At 37.3% G+C, this 16,024-nt stretch overlaps 1 protein-coding gene across 1 annotated transcript in view; it reads left to right on the forward strand.

Moving 5' to 3' along the window:
• Nucleotides 1–2,597: 2,597 nt before the first annotated feature.
• ghrhrl (growth hormone releasing hormone receptor, like) overlaps nt 2,598–16,024 on the forward strand; it is a 30,279-nt gene continuing 16,852 nt past the window's right edge. Inside the window, exons 1-4 of the mRNA XM_041792050.1 lie at nt 2,598–2,728; nt 11,896–12,001; nt 13,506–13,613; nt 15,524–15,615. Of these exons, the coding sequence (XP_041647984.1) occupies nt 2,675–2,728; nt 11,896–12,001; nt 13,506–13,613; nt 15,524–15,615 (360 nt within the window). The 5' untranslated portion in view covers nt 2,598–2,674. The remainder of the gene's footprint in view (nt 2,729–11,895; nt 12,002–13,505; nt 13,614–15,523; nt 15,616–16,024) is intronic.

Consider the following 16,024-nt stretch of genomic DNA (forward strand, 5'->3'; position numbering starts at 1 on the left):
TGGTGCCTCTTTCATTCAGCAACTTTGAAATGAAGACACAGATCAACACACTAACAAGTATGCTCTCTGTCCTTCACAGCTCCTTTCTACACACACATCTGGAAAATAGTTTTTCTCTTCCTAAAAGCAGTTTTCATGCCCTCTTTCCCTAAAAGAAGTTAACATACTTCTGGATATATAGTCAGGGGTAGGCCCTCCCCCCTGCCAGGATAATGCTCAGTGAAGCAGGTTTACTGTTTCTTATTTTTGTGTGTGGAGGGCCTGCTGTGTCTGAATCACTGCTGAAATGATTTGTCAGATTGTTCATTAGTTTGACTGACGGGACATCACTGTAGCTCCTTTGCTGAATACAATCCCTGACAAAATGCAAATCATTGATGGATCTCAAATCATGAATCACTTATGATATAATGTTGTGAAAATGAATTGATTAGTCAAGGTAATAACAGTCAGATAGACCCCCATGTGAAGAGCCTTCACCCTTTGGTGGTATTCAAATTTACTACCTCAATAAACCATTGAAGAAAACTATGTCCACTTCCAGAAACATTCATTGAAATATTATACCTTTTATTTTTTATTACATTTAAAAAATAGCTTCAGTCTTGATCAAAATGACCAAATGTCTAAAATTTTGTGATTTTTGTCCTTTAAATGCCAGTTTGATGACATTATGTCACTCTTTTTATTTAAAAGAATTAATTAAATGATGGTGGGCTGTTTTTTGACAGTATTAGTTATGTCAAAGGTTGGCAACAGCATTGATTTTGATGCACAGATCATTTTTGTGCAATGTCAGATTTAATATATACTTCTATTATGAACCATTTGAGGAAACAAATGTTCTATATAATCCAAACACATTTTTACTCTTAAAGCCATAACAGTATATAACATATTCTGTAATGCCTGTTTCACTTTGAAATTAAACACCTGAATTTGTCATATTTACTGCATATCAATACATGGCACTATTTTCCTTTTATAAGCAGGTAATGCAAGGCATTTTTTATTGGGAAAGGGGTATAAAAGAAACTCTAATGCTTTTTACACTTCAGCTGAAAAACAAATGAGAAAATCGCAAAGGCATATGCAATGCAAAATCATTAATAACATGTAAGAATATTTTATGAAACACAAATAAACTTTTTGCAAAATTTTTTTTCGGTCCTCAATGTCCTATTAGGGTGTTTTTTTGTATACGGAGCATGTATAGACCCATTAAACTGACACTGGAATTACTGGATTTATAATGAAAATCCTCTTCCAACAAGTGCCATATACCAGTGATCATTAACTGGTGGCCCCAGGGCCTTATCACCCCTCAAAGCTTCCCATCTGGCCCCCAAAGCATTCTCAAATCTAGAAAATGTGAGCAAGAAGAATGTTTTAGTTCTTAGGGTAGTTTTGCCTTTAAATTCCTATAAAACTGACCCCCCAAACAATTTATATTATACCAGCTTGGTCAAGAGTGACTTAATATTTGTTTTGTTTTTGCAGAAATACTTCTGTCAGCCATTGTGAGTACATTTTTGCATGAGAAGCACATGCTTATCAGTCCAGTCCTGATTAAATCTGCAGTTTTATGCATCAACTTATGACTTCAGTCTCTCAGAGAATGCAATTTGCCCTGCCTGAAAATCAACAAAAAAGACCTGTTTCCTGCACTTGTTTATCACCAACCAAGACACACCACATTAGTGTAAAACCCAGTGATGGAAAACATGACAGCCCCAGAAATATGTACCCAAGTTACCTTAATTATCCCCCTGTGGCTGGCTGTAGCAGGGACTGGTCTCACCATTAATACCTATATAATGTACGCAAATTTGAAAATAAAATAAAAATACAATGTGGATTACATGAAAAATATTAATTTTAGTTTAGTTTATTAGTAAGTGTGGCTTCCACAGCCTCTGTCAAGACAAAATCTGGCCCTTGTACAAATGCGTTTGATGGCCCCTGCCATATACAGTAACACAGCCACGTAAGTGGCAAATGCACCCTCGTGGACCAAATATGTGCAGAATGATACCAAAGGGTTCAACTGAAATTCCTTTAAAAGCCATATTTTTCAGCAGATTTGTACTGATTGTTCAGTGAGTGAAACATTAAACAGACCTGAAAAAGCGGATGACCAGTTTGAAGAGACTCACCCCTGTATTTCACACACCAAAGCTGTAAGCATTGGTGTTTTCACCAAACATGACACATAACTGTCTTTGTTTGCGTGTAATTAGCGACACACTCAGGCTTAGTGAGGCAAAGGGATGATTTTAGAGACTCACAGGAACAGTAGAGCGCACCTACCCGTTCAACCTTCTTCGTAAAGCTCACAAACCAAACTGGAGATGAACCTTAAAAATAAAAGACGCATTGCCTTACACCCGTGTAAGTAGGTAAACTGTAGGTAAACTTCGCAGTAAATGGCTTGATTATATTCAGTTCAAGACTTTAACGATCGGCAGGGAGATATTTTACAGAGCCATCCCACGCAGAAGTAAGAGCAAGTAAGTCATTATTGTGAAAATATATACCGGAAGTGCTTGTTTTCATTACTTCTAACTTGACGTGTGTTGTATTTACACCTGAGGAGCGAGATGGGCTCAGCATCCCGTCCTGTAGGAGTGAAGAGGGTCTCTCACAAGAGTGAAATACAGAAACTGACGACAACATGGGCTGTCTGCATGTCAGAGGGATTTTTCTGGCATTGTCTTTGGCTACAATGGTGAGTAATTTACATTACATAAAGCAAAAGAGGAAAATATGTAGACATATATTTTTATTTTCTTGTTTTCATGTAGAGAACTTGCTCTTTTAGCAGACACCTAGCAAAACTGCTCGGAAATTAGCAGAGTTGTGTGGAAGAGACCTCAAACATTTGCGAGAACTATTGAGAAATTAACACTTTGAATTATTTTTAAAAGATGAATGAAAGTGGGAAATGGTCAAAACTGTGCTATCATCATCTCCCGTCGACCCATTTGGGCGTCTATAGATGGTATTGCATTTGGCTGTCTTTAAAATCGGACGAACTCACCGACCTGCGTGCGCGTGTTTGAGCGCGCGCTCTGCTTCTGTGTACAAGCATCTATGAGCTGCTGTTTGATTTTGCACACAGTTTTTTTTTCCAAGCTATTTTCTGAGTGTTTTAACGTGTTGCATCACAACAAGAGTAAGCAAAATGAAAGTAAGTGTGTATGAGCTGTAGATAAAGGCCCGTCAATTCTCAAAGGAGTGTAAAACAGCTGAAAATATTACTTTGCTCTCCATCTGATCACAGATGTTTACTGGTTATTTAATCCATTCTAACAAATAATTTGATTATCAATAAATTCTCACAGTTGGCATTAATAGGTCATCAAAGGCACTTTTGCTTTATGGCATTTCAGAGACCAAATTGAAACTTTAGTTATTAAGCAGATTGTATTTGGATGAAACTTTATGATTTGATACTTTGATACAAGTAAGTTTAACTTATCAGATGAGACAGAAACATGTAAATACATACACTTAATATGTTAATGTGTTACTTAATAGATTGGTCTTTAAAAATTAAATATTGAAAATCTTTTTATGAAGGAAGAGTGCTATTAGCTAATTAGAGCAAGGAAAATTTTAGATCTATTTTGTGTAATTGAAGAGAAATGCATTTTTCCTCATTGGACCACTCATACTGAGGCTAACACCCACACAAAATTGATTATCTTGCAATCAAAGTGTCATAATTGAACTCAGAGAATTGAAAATGATTGACTGACTTTTGGTGGCGCCACTTTATTTACTGTCTGCAGTCTTTGTATAATTTGTTTTGGCCAATCATCTGTAAAGAAAACAGAGGCAACAAACCACACACGTGTGCGCACATTCACACACCAACACGCATCTCTATGAGGTTATTATTACAAGGCCACCTTGCTAATTTCAATAATGGAATAGAAATATGAGAAGCACACAAACAGGTGGCGTGATGATCAGCGTGGACGAGAGAGAATGGGAGACACTCACCGCTGTGCTGCTCTTCATTCTTTTTTCTTTTACTGCGAAGGACTGCAGAGAATTAAAATGAACTCTGGGGTCCATAAGCACACGTAGACACGCACCTGCATATTTAGAGAACACACTGTCTCTAAAAGTGATCTAATGATCCGTGTCTGGGCTCTTTTGAATGGTCTGATATGGCTGAATTTTTTTCTCTTTAAGCTGCAAAGAAAAACAAAAAAGGCATGAAAAGGAACAACACTAACAGTGATCAGGCTATCTTTTCTGGCAGCATGGCAGTAGAAAAAAAAAGATATAAGCTGAAAATCAACAGATCAGGGCCTGTTTGGCAGGATGGCCAAGGGTGGCATGGACCCCTTTTAAAATCTGGTTGGCCACTGCAGGTGCCACCCCATAAATCCTACTTGGTCCTTTGCCTGTAGAGGCAGGACTTGTGTAAAAATCAACTTTTTTGGCTGTGTCGCATCAGACTACTAGCAACCTCTGAACCCTCTAATAATGTTTGGCTGTCATCATCTGATAAATGTTTTATACTTCTGGGAGCAGAGGGGAAATTTTATTTAGTCTCAGTGATGCCAGAGGTTCAGCAGAGGTGAGATTTACTTTTCTGTGTGGTGTTTACGTCACCAATGTAAAGGCTATCATCTCCCTTATTCCCAGACTAGCACTGTTCATCTGATTTGTGAATTTCTCACAATTAAGTTTAACTGAGTTTGCCTTTAAAAAAAACATAGAACCTGTAAACATAAATAGAGATTAGGCAGCATCCATCTTTAATATATATATATATATATATATATTAGGGGTTAAATGATGATTTTTTTTTTCAGGGATGACACAGATTATTAGTTGTTCATGAGACGGAAAACTGATATTCTGAACCAAAATGCATTTATCATGATGTACAAAATTAGGATTGCAGCATTAAAACAATGAAGGAAAATAAAAAATTTTGCCCTAGCTCTATCAGCACAAGAACCAGCAGAGCAGCACAGTGGTAGCAGGAAAACAGGAAATTATGCCATTAGCAATGTGCCAGTGGCACTCAGGTTTAAGTTTTGATTGGCTAGAACTCATGTGGTGTCTAGCCAATTAGACTGTGTTGTATACAGGACATTTGGTAAGATTGTGTGTGGAAATAAAGCCAGAGGGGAAGGCGCAGTTTGCAGTGGAACCAAAGTAGCACTCTTTTTTAAAAATTAATCTTACCGATTATGGTAAAATAAAATGTTGATGCAGATAAAATGCCAAATATAGGCATCAACAATTGGCCAGGCCAATGATTGGTCTAGCACTAATATGTCCTGGAGTATAACCTATCAGTGATACTTTAAGGCAGCCTTTCCCAAACCGTGTTCACCACTGTCATGTGGTGAAGCAAATCTACAAAATAGGAGTAGGGCCACTGAAAAATATATATTTTTTCCAATTCTGAGAAGAAAGTCATAATATAGTCATAATATTGTCCTTGGCAGGTTGGTTTTCATTATAGCTTTAAACGGAGGCCCTGCTCTCAGTATTTATGTTGGGCTACACTATCTGGTGATTTTAGCTTCATATGTGACATAAAAGAGACCGCATTAATCTTCTTGACTCTTACTACCAAAGGGAATACTTATTAGTTTTTCTTATATAATTCATGACATCTTTTGACTTAAGAGACTGTCAGTATATGTGCTGGCTTTCTGACTGAACTTGTCATATTTTTATAAAACCTAAAAGTGCTCCTCATATGCTGTTGAAAATAGAAGGCAACATATGCAAAGTGAGTCCAATCCAGCAGTCCCCTTTTGGGTAGTTAGTGGATAATAGGCTTCACCTCTCAGAGAGCATTTTTTACAGCAGTCTGCTCACTAACCCAGCAGTGTGAAGAGGGTTTGGATTTAGTTTTACGGCTCAGAGTATCCAGACTTCCCTTTGCAGCCCCCCTGTTTCTTTTAACAGCTCTGTTTTCTGTCCCTTAAATGCAGCGTAGTGTCTCTCTTTATCCTGTGCAGTTGTAATGCATGAGCACATTATGCGCCCTCAGAGTTCATAACCACATGGTCTTGTGTGTCCCTTTTTTCCTCACCCCCTCTGCTTCTTCAGGGCTTTACTCTCTCCCTTTCTACAGCACAATATTCAAATGTCTTCAAATGTCTATCTGAGTATGCTGTTTCATTCTTGAATGCTTCATGGTAACAGAGATGCTTAATACATCATTCTACTTTGAGGATAGTGGCTTAAACCTGGCAGTGTTAAATCTGTCATAACAATCAAACCACACTCTAAGCAGAGTCCAATTATATTGCACCTACATACCACAAACTGATTGTCATAAATCCCTTTGACTTCAGGAAAAATAACTCCATTATCTATCCTTTTAAGAAAGAGCAGTGTAAATTTCACAACACCACATCTTGTTAACTTATTATCGATGCATAATGTACAAAGGAGGGGCAGAAATTTGCTCAGGTTGCTTTTTAACACGCCTGTTCTTCTGTCTCTCATTGACAGAAGGAAAGATGCTACAGAGAGCTTGTGAATTGCTTCCTAATTCCTCAAAGAAAGAGGGGAAAACATTTTAATTCCTGCCCAACAACTTACAGGAAGGTAGTTTTCTATTTACATCTTATTCTGTTAGTCTTGAGTGGATTGTTATTCTGCACAAACCAAGTCTGGCTCTTTTTTCTTTGTTTAAATGAGAAGAGGGGTCAGAGGTGAGTGACTGCTTTTCAGAAACAGAAATGAAGAGTTTTAGCCCAAACAGATTAGACCAAAGTTTCATCCTTTTAAAAAATATGTCCTAATTGATTTCACCTAGGATTCAGAGCATTTTGGGTTTGAGTCTTTTAAGTAAGGATGCAAAATGTGGAATTTTTGCTCATATCTGATATGCCAAATAAATTTTTGCTGATAAAGATATGGATACTGAAATAAAAGTAGTTCAGACCTAAAGTTTCAGTCCTTAAAGTACACTTTAGAGTTTAAGGAATGTGGATGAATAAAGAAAAAGACTGACAATGGTCTGTTGGTCTTGCCTACATCTCCACAAACTTAATTGTACAGATGCATCTTTAAAAAATTGGGCTATCTTGAAAAGTTTTTTCCCCCTGTGATTTAATTTCCTCCACATATTCTAGATTCATTTCATACAAAGTGAAACATTTCAAGATTTTCCTTGTTTTAATTTTGTGATTATGGCTTAAAGCTCACGAAAAACTCCATCTCAAAATACTGTAGTATCTCAAAACATTGTTAAAAAATGATTTATAACACAGAAATGTTGACCTTCAGGAAAATGTACGATCTCAATACTTGGTTGGAGCTCCTTTTGCACAAATAACTGCATCAATGTGATGGAGCATGGAGCCAATCAGTCTGTGGCACTGCTGGGTTGTTCTGAAGCCCAGGTTGCTCTGATAGCAGCCTTCAGCTCGTCTGTATTGTTACGTATGGAGTCTCTCATCCTTGTCTTGATATTTCTCCAGCGTTTCTCTTTGGGCTTCAGGTCAGTTGAGTTGGCTGGCCATTTGCATGATCAGCAAACCAGTTTCTGGTCATTTTGGCTTCACTGTGGGCAGGTGCTAAGTCCTGCTGGAAAAAGAAATCAGAATCTCTATAATTTTCTCTGCAGATGGAAGCATGAAGTGCTCTAAAATCTCCTGGTAGATGGCTGACAGTGTTGACTCTGGATTTGATAAAGCACAGTGGACTAACAGCAGCAGATGAATTGGCCCCTCAAACCATCACTGACTATGAAAACTGGACAAACTGCAAACTTCAAATAACTGGACTCCATGCTCTGTCACATTGATGCAGTAATTTTTGCAAAAGGAGCCCCAACCAAGAACTGAGAGTATACATTTTCCAGAAGGTCAACATTTTGTGTTATAAATCTTTTTTTTTTGGCTGATATTTTGTGATATTCTAATATTTTGAGATGGTGGATTTTTTATTTTTGTGAGTTGAATCATTAAGATTAAAACTAGGAAAGTGTTGAAATGTTTTACTTTGTATGAGATGTATTTAGAATATATGGAAGCTTTATTGTCTGAAGTAAATCCCAGGAAAAAGGGAACTTTTACATGATATTCTAACGCACCTGTTGCCCATGTTTACAGCATATGTTGGAAGAATTTTTCATATCTGCTGATACAGCCAATGAACTATTTAATCAAGCTAATATCTGCCGATACGATATCATGCCATAATACCATGCATCTGCACTTTGAAATGATCAGGGTTTGCTTATGATGAAAACTTAGTAGAGTACAATACACTAAAGAGTTTCTGTAAAACTATCACATGACTGAAAAAGAAGACACGGTTATTTATCTGTCTTTAACCCTTTCAAATCAATATCTTTTTTCTTGTTACATTTTAACAGAGATGATTTGAATGAAATTTTCCTACTATATGGCTTTACATTAGAAAGTCTGTACAATTAGCATATTTTTCCTAGTTTTTAAAGCAATTCTGACCTTGCCTTTCACAGTTGCTGCAACAACCCAGACAGTGAACTGTGAAAAGATCAGCAGGGTTGAATTCCAGTGATCTTCAAACATCACAGTCTCTCCCTCGATTCAGAACTGTGCACAACATTATGATAATGAAAAAACTGCATCTATGCAAGGCATACTCAGCTATGTAATTTCATGTAATGGCTCCAGGTGGGTTTGTAGTGGTGCAGATGTGCTGTTACTACCTCAGAGAAACTCAAAGACCCTATTTAATGGAAATGTTTATTACATATAACTGAAGCATCTTATTCTATGGCTCTCAGAACATAGGGGGGTGGGGGTGGGAGTCCTCAAGAGGGAGTGTTTATGTCTCAGAGGAAATAGGTTTCTGAAGCTTTTCCTTCCGATTCAAGAGAACCGAGATGAATCATAGGTAAAAGTCTGTGCAGCACGCAGTAACAGATCAACATATCAATAAGGGACATGACTTTATTGAGACTGTTTCTGTTACCTGTTGTGTTGTCATAAAAAAGCATGCTCAAAAACAGGAGAACGAGCTCAAGGAACAGCTTCAGAGGAACTCTGCATTCAAAAAAAAAGTAGAACATTCTCCAAATATTGAGCAAATTTAGAATTTAATGAACATTATGATGATGATCTGCACATCAGCACATCTTTTCCTCAGTTTTGTCTTGTTTTGTTTGTATCTTCTCTTTAAACACACTCACGCTCACATATCACAATGTGGCTTAATTAGACAATCACGTCTTCAAGGCTCATGCAGAGACTTGTGTAGTAGAAAGTGTGTAATTTTCCTTTTTTATAGCTTTGCCTCAAGGAATAAACAGCATCATTAAAGAGTAATAATTAACCTGGAGCAACAGTAATTAACATAATGAATACTTCCCAACATACGAGTAAACCTCATTTCACTCGCCTGAATTCAAAAAAGGTCAAGAAATCAAGGTGATGAAGAGCAGATTGTAGATGATGCCAGATTTACTGTTTTAGCAGAATTACCATGGAAGAGTTTATTAAGAATGTGCACTATAGCAGAATAACTAATGACTCATCGGTAACATTAATTGTTTTGGTTTTGCTGCAAGTCATCCACTCTCTCCTTCCTGTCTTTCTTCAGCTGTCCTGTCAAAGTAAAGAAAAAAACACTTAAATAATCAACTTTAAAATAATGTTGCCTATAACCAAAATCCACTTAATAACTACATTACAGCACATGCATTTAATAATTTAGGTAATTTGCAAACAATATTTGTTAGAGCTTTAAATCTACCTAATAAAATCAAACTAACATGAGAAAAAACAGGTGAAAACAGGGCTATAGGTCATTTTAAGTGCAAACTAAAATAATAAAACCCAGCATTCATTGGGGAAGGAAAGAAATAACCCGCTTGAGTGAAATACATAAACTAAGAAGATAAGACAGGAGCTCCTCACCACTGTCCAGAGAGTGTATGTCCCAACCTCTCCTCTGCTGGCACCTTTAACCCTCCTCCTTCTCCCTGAGGGAAATTTCACAGAGGTGCAGCAAGCAGAGGGAGGAGGGAGAACCGGACGAGAGAACAGGGCTGCACAAAAAGCCAGATTCATGCTTATGCGTTGAATCTGCTCTGTCGTGTATGCCATAGTGCAGTAGCCTACAACCTATGCGGAGGCCTATGCACATAGACGTCATTTTGAGGTTTCACCTTCTCAAAAAATTAAAAGCATATCAAAAAAAACACAGAACACAGGCACTAGGAAGCATCAGGTGACTGTCAGTAATGAGTAACAGACCTATTGTGTGTGTTCTTGATACCCTAGATCAGTGGTCTCTAATATTTTCACCTTTGAGCACCCCACCTATATCTATGGAAATTTGAGCCCCTCCAGGACTGACACATAAGAAAAAGTGATACATTGCAGACAAAAATTAGCATTGATTTTAATTATTTTAATGTCTAAATTTAAAACCAGCCCTAAACACAATTGTTCTTTCCAAAAGACTTTTGTATGAACTATTTATTAGTGCTTTTTAATGATTGTAGTCAGTATGTACAAATTTTATTTAAACAGCCTCAGAGCAGACAGTTGCGCCATCCCTGAAATCTCTGGTGTTCCCCCCTTAGGGGGTTCTGGGACCCCAGGTTAGGAACCAGGGCCCTAGATAATGATACAATTAGTCAAATCTACTTGCTAGCATCTAAAACTATCAGAAGTGCATTTTTTCATCCACATCTCTCAGTGGTCGAGTGACAGCAAAAAGTTCTCTGTCCTCATGTATGTGATCTCCCATGTTTTTAAATCCCTAAATTTGAAAATTGTCTTCTGTGTGGACAGCCTAAAATACTCCTCATGATCGTTTTAAGTTGACTAGCTCCTTAGAATGACTCAAAATTACACTTAAGAGTAAACCATAGCCCATCTACATCCACTGATTTAGATGATCAACCTCCTCAGAAGTAACAGAGACTAAAAGATATTGAGGATATTTTAAATAATCTGGGATCTTGCTTAGATTTCTTATTTTATTTTTATTTCTTTTTCCCTGGGTGTCATTATTTTTCATCTTATATTTGAGATTTAGTTCTGGCCTTTTCAACAGTAGACATGCTGAAAGTTTGCCACAATGGCCAGCTGCTGTTTAAAAGTGTGACATTTTATAAATATGGAGGGTGTGAAGCTGACTGGAGAGTCAGACACCAGACTATATAACAGCTGTGCTGATCTTTTGACCTCTGCTGTGGCTTGACTCACCATTTTAACCTTTCTTGGCATTTTTTTCTTTCACCAACAATGGACACTGCCTACCAAGCATCTATATAGTAATTTGTACTTTGCTTTAAAACCTTTAATGTTTCCTTACATTGTGATGGGAACAGTACATTTTGTGTCTTTGTTTGTCATTGTCAAGAGCAAATCTAGCCAATTAGCGTCTATATTCAAACAACGTTATTGTTTTACCACACTATTAACTGGCGCACACAAGGATGTTTGCATATTCTTTTTAAGATGGATAATATGACCATATAACCTTTTTGTATGCCAAAAGTTCACTGTTACAGATGAGCCAGCAGGCTTATTATCACAGTGCAGTCAGAGCCAAAAGGATAAATGCCCTGGAGTCATGACAGTCTTATTGCCTTTCTGTGTTCACTTCCCTTCGCCATCCAGAACATCCACTGAAAATTATTCATTAGAGATAAATGTTGATCAAATGTAAATGCAGTTAAATTCTGATAATTTCACATCTGAAAACAAAGGGAAAAGAAAGGCAGAGGCCTGATAAAGGCATGGCATAAGATGAGTTGCTGCCCTTAAAAAAATAGGCTAGAATTTTTTAAACACATGACGTGCTTTTTCATGTAATTTCTCTTTGTCCTTTACTTAAATGTCTCTATATAAGAGAATCCCCTTCTTGTTGTCTTTCCTTCTGTCTTCTGTCCTTGTTTAGGCATCTTCAAGTCTGCACCCTGAGTGTGAGTTCATATTTCAGCTGGAAAAAGAGGAGCAGAACTGCCTTAAGTACATAACAGAGCAGGAGAACAGCAGCACAGAAGGTGTGTCTTCATTATAAAATTACCGTGCAGTTGTGGAGCATATAGATTCCAGCATAGCTTTAAAATGCAAATATCCATCCAATTATCTATACTGCTTGCCCCGTTGTGAAGGGCTGAAGCCGATCCCAGCTGTCATTTGGCAAGAGGTGATGAGGGCGCTGTTAACCAGTCGATCACAGAGCCGATGTACAGTGCCTTTAAACATTTTTTCACCCCCTCAGATGTTTACCCTTTTATTAATTTTATAAATCAGTCATGGTCAATATAATTTGGCTTTTTTTGGCAAAACAAAACTACATAAAAACCTCTGTAATGCCAAAGTGAAAACAGATATTTCTACAAAGTAATACAAATTAAACAAATATATGTAATGTAAAATAAGTGATTGCATAAATCTCAACTCCCTTGAAAAGTGCCTGACCAAATTCAACAGAGGGTCTCAAGTGATTGTAGTATAAAGACATCTATGTCTGGAAGGTCCAGTCACTGGTTAATCAGTATACTTCGCTACCATTACACCATGAAGAAAAAAGAACACCAAGCAACTCAGAGAAAAAGTGAAGAAAAAATACAAGTCATGGGATGGCTACAAAAGCCTTTGCAAGGCACTCAACATCCCCCAGAGTTCAGTTAAATCCATCATCAAGATATGTAAGGAATGTGGTGCATGTGTAATTCTGCCTAGATCAGGTAGAATCACACATGTGCCATATTCCTGAGTTGAAGCCCAGACCTCAATCCAATAGAAAATTTGTGCCTGGACTTGAAATAGAGTGTTCACACCCGATCCCCGTGCAACTGGACAGACCTTGAGTAGTTTTGTAAAGAAGAATGGAGTAAAATTGTTGTCTTCAGATGTGCAAGCCTGATTGAGAGCTATTCACACAGACTTAGTGCTGTGATTGCATCCAAAGGTGCATCTACTAAAGACTGACTTGAAGGGGTTGAATTTTTATGCACTCACTTAATCTACATTACATATTTTTGATTAATTGACATTACTTTGTAGAAATGTGTTTTCACTTTGACATTGTGGAGATCTTTTTGTATAAAAATATTTGTAAAAAAAAAAAATTCAAACGATATTGACAATGGTTGTTTTTTAAAATCAATAAAAGTTAAAATATCCAACGGGGTGAATAGTTTTTATAGGCACTGTAGAGACAAACAACTAGGCACAGTCACACTCAACACCTATGGACGGTTAAGAGTCACCAGTTTGCCTAATGAGCATGTCTTTGGATTGTGGGAGGAAGCTGGAGTACTGCAAATTTTCCAGTTATACTCAAGAGTCTATGACTGGAATAAAAGTTTTAAGGCTTTTAAGCTTTAAGTATTACTGCTTCTGTCCCCTGCAGAATCAAAACACTGTGTGATCTATCACTGTGATGCAAATAAGGTTGAGAATAGCGTTATAGGGATCTGTGTTTTCAATACATCCCAAGATATATATAATCAATTGTTTTTAAACTTTCCTTTTTGTCTCCTGAACCTCTGTTAAAAGGCTGTCCTCCATTCTGGGATGCAGTCTTGTGCTGGCCTCATGCAGTGGTTGGAGAAACAGTCCACAGAGCTTGTCCTGCGGTCTTCTCCCTCTTCAAAAACAACACAGGTGAGTAAACAATTATGTGTCGATACAGTGATTTTTTTTGGCCCTCAAAAGACCAGAAGATGACAAGTTCATGTAAATCAGTGGATGAGAGTTGAAAAAAAATGATATAAAATGAAAGCAGAGTGTGTTTTTGTTCCTGATGATTCATTTATATTTTCATTTTTGCATTTTTTTCTGTAAGTCATTAATTTTTTCTATTTTTTTGGTTGTTGTTTGTGTAAGCTCCAGTGCCCAGGTCAAAGAAGACTGAAATCAGCTTTGTTTTATCTTATCAAGTAAACAGCATATTTGGCAGAATGCAGAAAGCCAAATCCATAAATCTCTTACAAATAGAACAAGGGAATAGTGCCTTTGTTTTATGTGTCTATGAGATTTTCTAACAGTCTGCTGAAGAGTGTACAATCATGCCAGTGAGGCTGTATGGGCACAGAGGGGCTTTTGGCTGAATTCTAATCCTAATTCTGCATTCATGTCATAGCACATAAATGGCACAGGTTCTGTATTCACAGTTTGCTAGCGCTCATTGTTATAGGGCAACCAATATGATTGCACATATTCAGTATGCAGTAAAAAGTATGGCTCTGATTATCCAAACTCTATTTCCCAACTTTTACTGCAACACAGCAATACAACAACAAAAACCACCATAGTCCTTAGTCTTGACCTTCCACTGTACTTACATTGTCAGGAAATGGTATACATTGTGGAGGCACATAACTGACAGTGGTAGCTGTACTTCATGATTTGAGAATGCTTTCCAGTAAGAAATATGGTTTGGATGTTGACAACATAATATAAAGTTTAAAACATACTTTGAATATCTATGAATTGACATCAAAGAGGCAGTTTTGCACAAAAAACATCCCATGTCATTACATAAAGGCTAGTTTCAAATTTAAAAGATTACTTAAGTTATAGCTATTGATCCCAAGGCCAGTTTGAAATGCAATACAAATTTGAACAAGAATCCACTCAGGATTGAAGACTTTTTACTAAATAACCACAAATGTTGACCACATGTAGGTAACAGAGATACATTTTCTTTTTAACCATGACTTTCTCTGATCAACTTTGTTTCTGATGAGACCAAAATGTTTTTTTAGGCCATCAGACAAGATGCTATGTTTGACAATCACCAAACACTGCACATCACCAGAAATACAAACTATAGGAAAATCCTGGGGGGCAATCTTATTCAGTCTGCATGGGAAATATGGCTTGGGAGAAGATTTATTTTCCAGCAAGATAATGACTAGGAGCATACAGCGAAAGCTACATTGAAATGGTTTAAAGACAACAAGGTGAATGTTCTGGAGTGGCCGAGGCAAAGCCCAGACATCAATACAGTAGAGAAGTGGTGGCTGGATCCATGTGTAACCGGACAGAGCTTGAGCAGTTTTGCAAAGCAGAATAGAGTAAAATTGCAGTGTCTGCATGTGCAAGCCTGATTGAGAGCTATCTACACAGACTTGTTGCTGTGATTGCAGCCAAAGGTGCATCTACTAAATACTGACTTGAAGGGGCTGATTTTTATGCAGTCATGTATTTTTAATACACATTTTCATTTAATTGACATTACTTTGTAAAAATTTGTTTTCACTTTGACATTAAAGAGTTTTTTTTGTCAAAAGCCCAGTTATATTGACTATGGTTAATTTATAAAATAAATAAAAGGATAAAACATCAAACAGTGTGGATCATTTTTACAGGCACTGGTTTTGAGATCCTCCTCCATATGGTCCTCTGTGCAGCAACCTAATAAAAGACAACTTTCATCCCAAGAGCATTGCCAATAGCCTGGTCACAAACACCAAGCATTTCTATTTTTGCTCTTTATGGTGTAAAGATGTTGACCTTAAGATTGCATCCTCATGGTTTAGTTGACTGTTTTCTCTTCACCTTTGCTTCAGGTTCAGTTAGTCGTAACTGCACAGCTGAAGGATGGTCCAGACCTTTCCTGCCCCATCACATTGCCTGCAATGTGGATGCTGACATCCCTGAGGTGAAGGTTGCTGGGGATGGGGTTTTCAGAAAGAGGGCAGACAGGAGAGGAGCAAAACTAGAGAGGGAAAGAAAATTACAAGATATCAAAATTTAAGTGTATTCTTAACAGACTGTAATAAAATAAAACTGTGTGTACTTTTGTCTCCGTGTAGTAAAGATTCAAGGACATGCTCACTGGCTCACTGCAACATAAATGTCCCTTTTATAAAAGTACTCTGTGACACTGAATAGATTTAAGATCACTTATCAGGCAGAATCAGACATTGTGTTTCACAACAGAGAATGGAGCTTTTTTTTTTTTAACATGATTACATGGTCTTTTTGGTTCAGTTGAATCCCATGCTCTTTGCCAGATTAAAGCTTAATCATGGGAGTAGGAAGTCTTCAATATTTGATCATCTCTCTTC

Source organism: Cheilinus undulatus, linkage group 7 (assembly GCF_018320785.1).
Source record: "Cheilinus undulatus linkage group 7, ASM1832078v1, whole genome shotgun sequence".
Classification (NCBI taxonomy): domain Eukaryota; kingdom Metazoa; phylum Chordata; class Actinopteri; order Labriformes; family Labridae; genus Cheilinus; species Cheilinus undulatus.